Source organism: Emydura macquarii, unplaced genomic scaffold (assembly GCF_026122565.2).
Source record: "Emydura macquarii macquarii isolate MOO-44397 ecotype Brisbane River unplaced genomic scaffold, CSIRO-AGI_Emac_v2 contig_3451, whole genome shotgun sequence".
NCBI classification, from domain to species: domain Eukaryota; kingdom Metazoa; phylum Chordata; order Testudines; family Chelidae; genus Emydura; species Emydura macquarii.
In genome coordinates this window covers 2,972,681-2,986,227 of record NW_027133588.1, presented here as the reverse complement: position 1 = coordinate 2,986,227, position 13,547 = coordinate 2,972,681, and the positions used below count along the sequence as shown (strand labels likewise).

The 13,547-nt window shown below is 35.5% G+C and overlaps 1 protein-coding gene across 1 annotated transcript in view; it reads right to left on the bottom strand.

Annotated features, from left to right (window-relative positions):
• Positions 1–13,547, bottom strand: part of SCAPER (S-phase cyclin A associated protein in the ER) — a 322,376-nt gene that overhangs the window by 99,308 nt on the left and 209,521 nt on the right. Inside the window, exon 24 of the mRNA XM_067534777.1 lies at positions 9,179–9,294. Coding sequence (XP_067390878.1) covers positions 9,179–9,294 — 116 coding nt within the window. The remainder of the gene's footprint in view (positions 1–9,178; positions 9,295–13,547) is intronic.

Sequence of the window (13,547 nt, the reverse complement as noted above, 5' to 3'; positions counted from 1 at the left end):
CAACAACCCAGTCACAGGTTACTTATATAGTACATTCCTTTTTCCTGTTATCTGAACTTTAAAGAATAACTATAAAGTCACCTGGAGCAGAAGGTTTTTCATTAATTGAAAGTATCGGACACTCTCTATGAAACCTTTAAAGCCGACTTGTTTTGTACGTTTAAGGGGTTAAAAAAAAAAAAGAAAGCAGACTCCACGCCAAAGTGAGGCTTTGCCATTATGTTGCCATTCACTAGAAAAAGACTTGATAGCTATGGATTTGTGTTAGCAGAGCCCTTCAAAAGGGGATATTGGTTTGAAAAATGGTGGTGTTAGTTAAAATCAATAACAAAACATATACACTAGATATTTATATTGTCTGCAAAAATGGAATCTGGAAGAAAAATTTCATGCATAAATTAAAGGCAACCTTAGCAAGAATAAGGTATGCAATCCAATATCTACACGTGTGTAACAGCCACTGTCTGGCTACGTGCTTTTTCACAGCTGTCACCCCAAATGCAAAGCAGAGCACTCAGGAGTATTATGTGGATTTGTGATACTCCATGGTGTACTTGGGTCTATAGAGGAATAGATAAATTACACGATGACATACTATTTTCTTGTTTAAAAAGATAAATCTTGATGAGATGTTGTTCATATTATGTAAAAGGAAATTCTACCAATAATTTCTAGGTCACCACTTCACAACATCAAAAGAAGAGAAGCATCCCTAAACAAGAATAAACTAAGAAATAAATTGGGCAATTTACTTAACATCAAATGACCGCACCGCACCTTGAAGCCAGGGATGGGGAGGCATCATCTGGCTTGCCAGGGGAAGGCGTATAGTACTGTTTTATGGACGGAGGCGAGAGAGAAGTTCAGAAGCTCCTGTTGCAATGCTGACTCATCCCCAGAGACCCAAAAGGGCTGGGGAGTTAAGGGGCAAAGCCCGGCAGGAGAAGCTCATTTTCTCTGGATCAGGTGAAGCAGCACCCACCCTTCCTCCCCTTGGAGGAAGCAAAATACTAGGTTTGGTCAAGACCCGCCAGTCATCATGATAGTCATTCCTTTCCAGGGGGGCTGGGAAGGGATTTTTCCTTCACCAACGAATTGGTCAAGAATGGAGTGGGTGTTTTTTTTTTCACCTTCCAACAGCAGGTTTGCTGGGCCTTTGTTATGGTGAGTAGGGAAGGGAGTTAGGCTATGATGTCACAGCTCATTATATATGCGTGGGGCAGATGTCCAGTGGAAGGGATATAGTGACCAGATAAACAGCCTGGTAAAGGACTTAAAAAGGAGTTTTTTGTTAAAGGAGCAGAACGAGGGGGTGGCGGGAAGGATTCAGGGTTCCGATGACTGGTACAACAGGGAGCCAACCCCCTTCTTTATAGCCCGCCTTAAACCTTGTTCGAAGGGGTGGGGGTTGGCAAGGTTGCTGGGGGACCAGGATGGAAAAAAGGATGGACTGGCAGCAGCCCCTGGATAGATGTTGAAATGATCTTGGAGTTACCTGCACTGTTCACTTTTATCTGCTGGGTAGTCCCAGACATCTAATAATAAAGTTTCAGCCTGATTAGACATATTCAGTGTCTCCCGTCCTCCTTTCGGAATAGCCAGACAACTAACAAAAACACTTAAATCAAACTCAAGAAAGGGTGATGTATTTTGGTTGAACACTATGTGTTTCTGAATTACAAATCTGAAAATTCCTTTTACGGCCTGATTAGCAAAGTGAGATCCATGCTTGTGAAAAAGGGCATAATCTGGTAGAAATACTGCTGCCCTTACAGCAATAAAAGTTCTACTAAATTTACATCTCAACCTTCAGAACACTGCTATTTCCAGATACCCAGGTAAATGAATGCTTAGGAAGCTGTATTCTCTGCATCCACAGTCTCTAAAGGTGAAAGTCACTGCTGTGTAGAGGGCCGGCATGATGCATATGTACAATTTGTGTCCCACTCTTTTGAATTTACTATTTGTATTCGAGAACAATTTAACATGTGACAAATAAAACTACATTTTCAGGGAGGTGGCTTTCAGATTCTCTGTATCCTCATAAAATGGTCATATTTTAGCACAATCCATTGGATGGAGTGATTTTTACGAGTAACAACACAGGCTTTATGTAAGATATACAGTTGGGTATCCAGACTTTAGGTGTAATTTTAAATACAGGTGCAAACACAAAAATGATGAATTGCATGACGAAATATGCATTGTATAAGATGTTCTGTTAAGAAAATAATTAAAATGTCTTTCTACTTCAGTGAGTTGCAACAAATACCCTAGGTTTGAAAAGATTAATCCTGACCACTTATTAGACAACAAACTGAAAAAAATCATTGCAATCTTTTCCATTAATAAAAATACTATAATTTCATAAATGTCAATATCCACACACACACATTTATTTATGAGCTCTACACAACATAAAAGCTCCAAACTGGGATTTCCTGATCTTCTACCTAATGAACTATATTGATTCTGATCTTGGCGACAGCTGATTTGGAATATATACACCACGTGAATGAATCATGACCAAATATGAAATGGTGCCAATACATATTTATTTTATATACTATGATAAATAGACATACTCTAAATCCTAATGTTAGCTTCATTATTTTAAAGGTATTCATAAACATATAGTTATCTCTCACAGATCTGCTAGAAAAATAGTTTAAGTTTGACATTGTTGCTCTGTTTGTGTTTCCATTCTAACCTAATTTTTGAAGAGTTTATAAATCTGCCATTCTTATTTGCATTAAGCTGAAACTTGGCCAGACAAGTTCTCAGCCTCAGTTATGTAATTTGTAATATGTAAAATTGGTCTCATTCTTTCATGTTTCCTTCATTTACAATGTAGTCAGCAAGCAGAATTTCTTAAAGTTTCAAAGGAATCCAAAAACTTTCCAACTAAAAACCAAGCAATTGAAATGCTAATGCTTTAGAGAACAAATAACCTATTTTATGGCGTAGGCCCACCTGGTATATTGTTGGTGATGCCTTTTGGGCAGATCTTCACAGTTTGTTGAACTAGCTGAGATATTTAACTTCGAAAGCAGTTTCTTTATAATGTGCAGTACAGTAGATTATCTTAATAACAATAGAGTATTAACATATATTGCAGGTAGTATACATATAGCATGGACATAATGTAAAACACTACTGGATTTAAATAGGACCTTTCCTCCTAAAATTAATCTCAGAATAGGTCTTTTGAAAATGTTATATTAATTTTAACTGAAATTAGTCTATGTAGAACTGAACACTTATGACAATTCTGTAAATGGAATTGTGTATCAATGCCTCAGAGAAATACAACACAAAATCCCAGAAAAAGGCTGTATTCACACTGCATCTGTTGGAAAGAATGGCAGCATTAAATTTAGAATGTCTCTGCTTTTGAATGATTTTTATGTTTTTAAATGTACTGGTTGTATTTTATAAATCTTAGGAGCATCCCAGTGCTGTTGTTTGGAAAAACATGTTTTGCGTCATTTTGGAATGTTAGCATTTCTTTCAATTTCAATGAACATAAAAGATACCAAAATATCTGACGGTTTTTGTAAGTTCCTTAAAAATGAAAAATTGTTTTATCAACTTCAAAATGTGTTAGTGACTCATAATCACAAGTTGATACACAAACTGTTTACAGCATAAGGAAGCAATCTGAAAACATATATCCTGAGCTAAGCAATAACTGAAACTTACTAGACAGGGTTCAGCATTTTCAAATACCTTTCAGAGGGTCAGGATTTGTACTGTTAATAAATCAAATACAAATCAAAGCTGCTTCACATCCTTAATAACAAATGAATGAAATATATCACAGTAAAAATATTCATTCATTATTTCTTGCACAATAAGTTACTAAACCATGATTTTCCTTCATGTGCTGCAATTTTTTGCCAATGGAAGGCTATTCAGATAGTGAAAAATTTTAATTACATTTTGGAAAATATTTCCCAGCTGTAATGCATGACTGTCTAGCAACTGTATTCCCAGCACGTGGGCCTCACTGGTTAAAAAGTATTTTAAATATAAACAAACAAATTTGAATTCGATACAATGTTTAATGGTATGTGGCTAGTCAACAGCAAAGATAATTAACCAACCACAATTCAAGAAAGTTCTGAGCTATTCATCGGAAGATAATTTGGTACTCCTCCAAGTCAAAACTACATTGTAAACTGTCTTGCTATTTAAATACTTCAGTATAAAGGTCCAATGCTATTTCTAATGTCTCCCCAACTGGGAAGTAGTGTTGCAGTGACCAGATCTATTGTGACTTTCAGGGCAGTTGGAAATTTACAAAAGATGCAGGCTACAGACTGATAGCCTAGTACATATAATGAATGCAATGTAAAAGGAAAATGGCTTCTCTGGAAGAAAAGAATAAAATAAGGAGTAAAGTTTTGTCTTCTTAATTGTACACAGCTTTTTAATTTTTCCCCCCTCACACACAAAATAATTGTTGCAAGTGACTGACTGCTTCCAGTAAGATTCCTCCTTAAAAGAAGTACTAAAGGGAATGTTGTGTTAATAAAACTAGCTCATTAAATATCAGATTATATTTCTGTCATCCTGTGTCATCATTCCCTATAATACTCCACTGTTATCCATCATTCCTAAAGATATTTATGTACTAGTGATTCCAGAAGACAGTATATAGGAGGGCAGAATGATTTAAAATATTGAGTTTCCATTTCCAGAAAAGTCAAGGTTTTACCATCTTGTGTATAGATGAGAAAAAACATCCTTAAGAGAGTCTTCTATGATTTTGCTGAGAATAAGACAACAATGCCTATTTGTACCTGGGGGATGGAGAAAGATCTACTGATTCCTTCCAATGGAGGAGTGTCTTTTTAAAAATGTCCATCATTTCCTCAAAAATATCTGACAGTATTATTAGTGATATTCTAAAGAGACACCCTAGATTTGGTGTATTAATTAATACCCTTTCATTTAGAGAAGGTTTCTATTACTCTATTTTCCTCGGAGTAAGTTTCACCACACCCTGAAGTTAGACACTGTTCATTTCAGTGATAAGTGTTTCTAAGATTTCAGTTTGTTTTCTTTTAGTTCTGGAAAAAAATGTTAATTTTTTATATCTGTGGATGTTTACTATAGAGTGCAATTTATAGTAACTTGAAATGAATCATTCTGAGTAGTGGAGCAAAGTTATTGTTTCAGATGTCTGTGAATCTGCTAGACATATAAATCCGACAGAAAGGTTAACATTTTATTCTATTCTCTGTAGATATTTGATTTGGGAATACAGTTAAGAGATAGTTAAAAGCTCATGTGTTAATATAAAGCATTACATTTTAAGCAAAAAGTACTTTAAAAATAATAAGTTTAGTGCTAATGAAAGTAAAGAACCACTGGAACCAGACACAGGGTGGGGAATTACTATGTAAGAGGAGAAAAACAAGTTATGATGATATCCTCTCAGATTTTTTTTTCAGTTATATGAATGTTGTAGCTGAAGTTGGTTTTCATTTATCAGCACAGCAAGTTCTTTTCAAAACTAATACATTTTCATACCGTCTAGCAAACTTTAAACAAAATTTTCTCAGTAATGTAAACACAATTTTCTCAAGCCCCCTCAACAAAACATTGCCAAAATGAGAAAAAAAAAAAAAAAAGAAAAATAAGAAAAGAAAAAAATGTCATTCTAATGAGTTAGGGATAAACTGTGGCTGGTCCTTATGTGGCTACACAGTGTGAGGAAGGAGACAGGACTCTCACCTTTGTACAGTCCATATAACGATCACCTACAATCATAGCTCCTGTGCTTAGGGAAGTGCAAAGACTTCTACCAAGTTACTTGCCCTAGGAACAATTAACTGGAAATGGAATAATTCTACATGCTGACCAGTAGAGTAGGCTGAACCTGCAGGAAGGAGTATGCTACATACCATGAAGGAGTGTACCAAATTCTTTCTCCCTTCCTCCCAGGGGGAACTCCAAGAGGCATTTTACCTCTGAGTACTCTTTCTCTAGAGATGCAGCTCCACCCCAACCATACTTTATAACAGGCAATTTAGCTCTCAAAATCCATAGGAAATCTATGAAGTATTGCTGTTTGGTAGTACATTAAACATGGCTGGTGATCTCTCTGTTTTCCAAACACACAATGAAAACAGTTCAAGAGAGAAGATCTTCCAATTTTCATCACACTAAAGCCCCTTTGCTCTCCTCTGGCAGTGTAAGAGGGCCTTAAAGTGGGTACAAATCACAGCTAAAAGATTAGATAAGATCATACTATTACTGAATTTCTCCTAAATTACCATTTTTGCAGGAACTCTGTCCAGCTGCAGCTTATTATGTCTTACTGCAGCCCATTCTGACATCTAGCAACCTTTTCCGGGGCCTGATTCTTTATCTTCAGCATTTAATTTCTCATGCATTATAATGAGGCATTCCTGCACTGCCAGTGAACTCTGATATATTTCCAGTAGCAATTTCAGACAGCAATATCTGAGAGATCAAAGAACTCAACATGGGAAAGCTCCTGTGGTTGACAAAATTCAAGTAGAGGTCCTAAAGGCAAGAGGCAAAATTCTGACTGAGCAGCTAACAAAATTCTGTAATGAAATATGAAAGTACAAGTGCCACAAGACTAGAAAATAGTATCATTATGTTATTGCCAAAAAAGGGTGATGTCAGTGCACAAACTGGAGAGGTATTATATATTGCTATCAATCCTGGGCAAAGTATTGGTTTCTATTATGCTGAATGGAATGAAGAAAGCAGTGGATGTAATATTATGAGAAGACCAGACTGGGTTTCTTCCAGACAGATTATGGTGTGAATAGATATCACTCTTAGACAAATCATCAAAATACCTACCGCTTGGGGAAAAACCCCATCTTAATCAACTTTAAGAAAGTGTTTGATAGTGTCCATAGAGAGACACTGAGGAATATTGCAAAAGCTATGGAATACTCATACAAGCTGATCAACATTTGAAGGCGTTTAGATGATGAAAGTAGATGCTCAGTAAGATCAGACACAAGCCTGGGCGAGTGCTTTGATATAGTGACTGGAGTTAGACAAGAGTGTGTGCTATCACTAATCCTCTTTGCATTAGCAGTAGATGGATGATGAAGCAGTACAAAAGGTATTACGGATGATGTAAAATGTGTTAGCAGAGACGAGTTATATGATCTTTACTTTGCTGATGACATTGCTTTTCTAAGTATGACATGGAATAGAATGATTGCCCTTACATCAGAGGTAGAACAGAAAGCAGCAAAAATTGGATTGAAAGTAGATGCAGAGAAAACAAGATTATGAAGGTAGGAAATTGGACAACAGATGCAAAAGTCTACGTGGATGGAAAAGATATAGGGCTGTCAATCGCAGTTAACTCAAGCGATTAACACAAAACAAAATAACTAGATTAAAAAATAGTCACGATTAATCACAGTTTTAATTGCACTGTTAAACAATTATAGAATATCAATGTAAATTTAGTATAAATATTTTGGATATTTTTCTACATTTTCAAATATATTGATTGCAATTACATCACAGAATATAAAGTGTACAGTGCTCACTTTATATTATTATTTTTTTATTACAAATATTTGCACTGTAAAAAAGATAAACAAAAGAAATAATTCACCTCATATAATTACTGTAGTTCAATCTCTTTATCATGAAAGTGAAACTTACAGATGTAGATTTGTTTTTATATAACTGCGTTAAAAACAAAACAATGTAAAACTTTAGAGCCTACAAGTCCCCTCAGTCCTACTTCTTGTTCAGCCAAATGCTAAGACAAACAAGTTTGTTTACATCTATGGAAGATAATGCTGCCCCTTCTTATTTACAATGTCACCTGAAAGTGAGAACAGTCATTCGCAGAGCACTATTGTAGCCAACGTTGCAAGGTATTTACGTGCCAGATACTCTACACATTGGTATGCCCCTTCATGCTTCTACCACCATTCCAAAGGACATGATGCTTCCATGCTGAATTTAAATGGGTATTCTATTATTGTTTAACAGTGCAATTAAAACTGCAATTAATCAGAACTATTTTTTTTAATCTTATGATTAATTGGGATTTTTTTTTTAAAAATTGTTCGACAGTCCTAAAAAGAATTTGAAAGGTAGAAGAGTTCCACTGTCTGGGAGTGTGATGACATTTGAAGGTGGCTGTAATAAAGATATTCATATGAGATCAGGAAAACCAAATATCACTTCGGGAAGGATGAACAACTTCTGGTCAAGCAGAGGTCTCCACACCAAATTAAAGGTCAGATTAGACCGTGCGATTATACTGAGCATACTACTTTATGGAGCAGAGATTTGGTTGATGACAGTGTCTTACAAAAAGAGGTTGAAGGCTGACAATCACAGATGGTTGAGGAAGATATTACACATTTCATGAAAAGATAAAATAACAAATGCGAGACTCAGAGAACTCACAGAGCAGGTCATGTTAGAAAATATTATCAAAGAAAGAAAGCTCAGAACATTGGGACATGTACACCACATGTAAGATGGGAGACATGCTTAGCAAGCATTGAATTGGGTATCTGAGGGAGGAAAGAGAAAGTGAGGAAGGCCAAGAATGAACTGGCAGACAGTGACAGAGGAAACGGTATACACTGGCATCACCTGGGAAGAAGCACCATAACTAGCGAGTAACTATCATCAGTGGAGGAACTGGTCTGTCCAGTGTGTCAGCGGCACAGAAGGAATCTAAGGTGATACCTAGGAACAACTGTTTCACTTTGGATCAAGTCAGGATCATAACACATAGAAGCACTTTTAAAAAACAAAACAAAACAGGGGCCTTTATAGTTTAACTTTTTAAAAAAGTGGCTCTCCTCTCTACATTGAGATAGGTCTCTGCTGTTCCAGAATGAGCATGCATTCCTCATGCTGAATAGACAGCGAGATCACCTCTCAAAGAAACAGAAGCAGTGAAACACTTACAGCTTTAAAACTGGTCCCAAAGTTTTGGGGCCAAATACTGTCTTCCATCTAGAACTTAAATGGCAGGGTAGATTCTGACCCTCGGTTTTTAACATCTACACCACAAGGGAGGAGCAGCAAACAGTTAGATAAATAATAAAGTCAAACGGAGTTAGTGGAAAAAAAATATCCTCCATAAGGGATGGCATAATCTAGCAATGATTCACAGTAGCAACTGTAGCAACATACATACTTAGGAGGAATCCGTGAAACTGCATTCAGATTTGTGGATGAAATCACTACTTGAAGAATGTGTTCAAGGGCTGAGAGTCCTCCTGCAATGCGGAATGCTATCTGATCTGCTGCATTCTGGATAAACACAAATAGAGAATAATAATTATATGGAATATTTACTGAAATTTAAAAACAAATTTAGTATTTAAAAGATATGTCTGGCATGTAATTGCCTTGATGTACACTTAGTAAAGTCTTAATACACAATTTAATCAGATCATTCACCTTTTTAATGAGTGCATTGCTTCTTTCACTACAGAAGCACAGAGCAGAATACCCCTTTGAAAATGTAGGAGTTAATGTTACGTGAATGTTCTTTTTCCTGATTGTATTATATACCCTGTAACTTCTGCATTAATAATGTTCCCAGAGTGAGTCTTGTGTGTCACTGGATCCCTAACAATGAAAATAGCACCTGAATGAACGGTGAGAAAATAATTGTGTGTGTATGGTGAAGGACACCATCAGCTTATATTTAGTATATCCTGGCCTGTAGTAGAAAGAAGAGTTGTGCCAAAAATAAAAATTAGTATAGATATTAAAAATAATAGAAAAAATACCAATTTTGTTAATCTCACAAATATGAAATTCCAAATATGTCAATGAATTTTCATACATACTTCTAATATTATATCTGCTGTGAAGTGATTATCATCTTTAGAAATGTCTGTGTGTTGGTCTAAGAAAATCCTTTTGAAAGCATAAAAATATGGGAGCAATATATCTGTTCCCTTGCAGTTTTTTTTTTTTTTTCCTTAAATGAACTCCTCCAGAATGTGACCCAAATTCATATAGTGTTCGGGAGTGCTAAGGCTTTCATTAGCTGTTACATGGGAAAACATACGTTTCCAGATATTTCTTCAGTAGCTTGGTACTGAAGGAAGTTGAGGCATATTTCCTATCCTACCTACAAGCTCAAACAACATTTTGACTGCAGCTTGCCCCAATTCCAATCAGTGCAGAAGGAAAGAATCAGATTTAGGGGGCCTTTCAGGATATTATTAATTATTATTATTATTTATTTTTATTGTGGTAGTACCCGGGTGTCTCAGTGAGGTCAGATCCCTATAGTCAAGACAATCTACAAGCATAGCATATGACAGTGCCTATCCTGGGTACCTGTTACATCCCCATTTGAAGAGGATTTAGATCCAGTATAAAACACTCTGCAGTGTTGAAAAATCCTCTGGATCCCTAAAATGTTTAGTTTCCAAAATACTTGTTTAGACATTTATCTGGGACCCATTCTATAAAGCTGACCGTAAAATCTGGCCCTTTGGAATGGGTAACATATTTAGATTGAGAAAGTTATTCCTCAAACTAATCCATATAAAAGGTATTGTTCTGAAAATGTAAATCACTACAAGTCAATTAGATTTTGAAACAGCACATGAAACTATTTTGTGCCTCCTCTATATAGATTTGCACAAATATGGACACAACATAATTTTAAAAAATCTGATTTCCAAGTGCAGAAAAACAGAGGCAAATGAACAGGCAACAAGTGAGCAAAAGTGACCATCATTATAATATGTACATTTCTTAACAAAAAAGACCTTATAAAAACTCATTTTCTTGAGCAATCTAGATTTGAGCTAACCTTTACAAAAAACATATAATAGAGATGTAATCTGGTGGATAGCAAGAGCAGTAACCAAAACCAATGCTGGACAAAAAAAAGGGCTTTTTTGCCCATTCACAAGTATTTGTCATTGTGAAATACAGTGGTCCTGTTTCTAGAGGAGGAAAGCCAGCATACTTGACTAACTCATTCCTAATCTTTAGACTATTATATATTTGCCATACAGAAAATACAACAACCCATTTCAGTGTGAAATACTAAGAGTTACACATCTGCTTAGAAGTATCTGTGTACGGATAGATAAGTAAACCCAGATAATTTGTTGTTTTCTATACAGATTAATCTATACAATTCTATGGCAGGAGTGAATTATGAAAAATAAAATATTTAAAACAAACATTTCTTCTTTTTATAATTACAGTGATTCAGATTTAATTAAAGACGCACAACAAGAAAGTTCCCTGAAAACTGAATGTGTGTGGTTCACTCATTTTCCTACCTGTTACAACACCTTAATGGATTTGAATTGCCCTTATCTCCTCTACTATGACTTGAGTGACAACTGACTAATAGGATTACAGGCTCCATTCCAATAATACAGCTCAGCTACATGCCAGCAAAAAAATGACAGCCTAAACCTGAATTACATGGCCTGGGAATCCATCCAATTATTAACTAAAGTAACTATTATTACCTACCCTAATCAAAGGAGAAGCAGCTGTTAATCTTTGGTGGCCTGCAGTGTAGTGGTGGTCAGACTGGATGAACTGTCTTTGTACTTGACTCTTCAACAGACAATAATTATGTCCTTTGTGATCAAGAAGGAAGGGCTTCCTAGCCTTTTAGACAGAGCCAACAGATGGGGAACAACTGTTTGCATGTTCATTAACAAGATAGGGTGGATTTTATCAAGGTTTGGCATCTGCGGTACCTCCAGTAGCACCACTTACAGAATGATACAAGGTTTGACAAGTCTGCAAATTTAAACATTAGCAAGCTCACTAACCCAAAGTAGTTTAAAAGGGTTTTTGATCAATTTTTTAAAAATAAAAAACAAAAATTCATAATTTAAAAAAAAAAGCTTAAAAGTATTTACAGTTATTCTCTATCATACTGCATCAGCCTATACATGCAATAGACAAAGAAACACATATGAACATGTCAATGTGTCTTCATTGCTACAACATTTATTTTCATTTACTTATTTTACAATTCTTCATATTACATAGCTATTTTATATTTTTGAAACCATGGCAAATAATGTAATGTAGGAGGCAAAAACTTGGACTTATTTGAAGAAGCCAATAGTCAACACACAGTAACACCCACACTGAAATAAAAAGCACTTTTAGAATACTACATACTATACTTCAGAACTTTAGTGAGATCAGAACTAGAACAGCGTCATCCAGTTCTGGTTCCGCACTTTAAAAAAAGATGTTGACAAACAGAAAAGGGCTACAAGAATGAGTCGAGGTCAGAAAAACCTGCCTGGCACTAAGAGACTAAAACAGCTCAATCTATTTAGTTTATACAAGAGAAGGTTAACAGGTGACTTCATAGTCTGTAAGTACCTAAATGGAAAGAAGGTTTCTGACAGGAGAGGGCTCTGTTTTCTAGCATGCCAAGGAATAATAAGATCCAATGTCTGGAAGCTGAAGCTAGACAGATTCAGACCAGAAATCAGGCACAATTTTTTAATAGTGAGCATAATTAACAACCGGAACAACATATCAATGGATATGATAGATTCTCAATCATTTCAACTTTTAAATTAAAACTGGATATTTTTCTAAAATACCTGCTCCTGATTTAACAATAAATTATGGACTTGATGCAGGAATTACTGGATGAAATTCTATGGCCTGTGTTATGCAGGAGGTCAGACTAGATGATCAGAACGATCCCTTGTGGCCTTAAAAATCTATGAAAGAACATTCAAATCAAGCATTCACCTTTCACATATTTCTTCTGTTACCTTCTTATATTATTAGTTACACAGTAAAACAGTACCAGAAATACGTCAGTCTTTTTTATCTGAAATGGTCTGATGACAACTCTGCCATTTCTATATCATGCAATTTTAAAGCTTCTGAAGTTTAAACTTTTTGACATCAACTTTAAAAAAAAATAAAAAACTTAAAGAAACTTGTTTTAAAACTACTGCTATGAAAAAAACCAAAAACCCAAGCCATTGCCATTTTGATGAAGGCAGAGAGGAATCCTTCATGATCTCCAAAAGGGTGCTTTGTTATTTCTAAATAAAAAGATTCATCATGAAAAAGCTCTGTATATACAGACCTCACGTTAACTTAACTGGAGTTGTATGTGTGGAAGCCTCGCTGGATCAAAACCAAATACTTCTGAACACACTGCCTTCTGTTATTGACTCAATTTGTGAAACTGAATTCTGTACTTATTAAATTGAAGCAGAAGTGGTCAGCTTATGAAAGAAGAGTTTGTAATTAATTAGTAAAATACAGTTAAGCAATATTTTCTTCTCTCCTATAGTCTAGTTTTTAGCAGAGATTCTATCTAAAATGCCAGTGGCTAAGAAATACAGTTCAAAGCCTCTTTAAAAAAATCCAGACAGCTGGATCCCAGGTTGGCTCCTTGTCTTTTTTTTTTTTTTTTTTTTTTTTTAAATAATTTCTGATGACTTCTTGGTCTTGAACTTTAGTGAAATCTGTGATCTTAAGAGAAAAAACTGTTCTCATTTTGATCAGTGCTGTAGCATTAAAAGTTC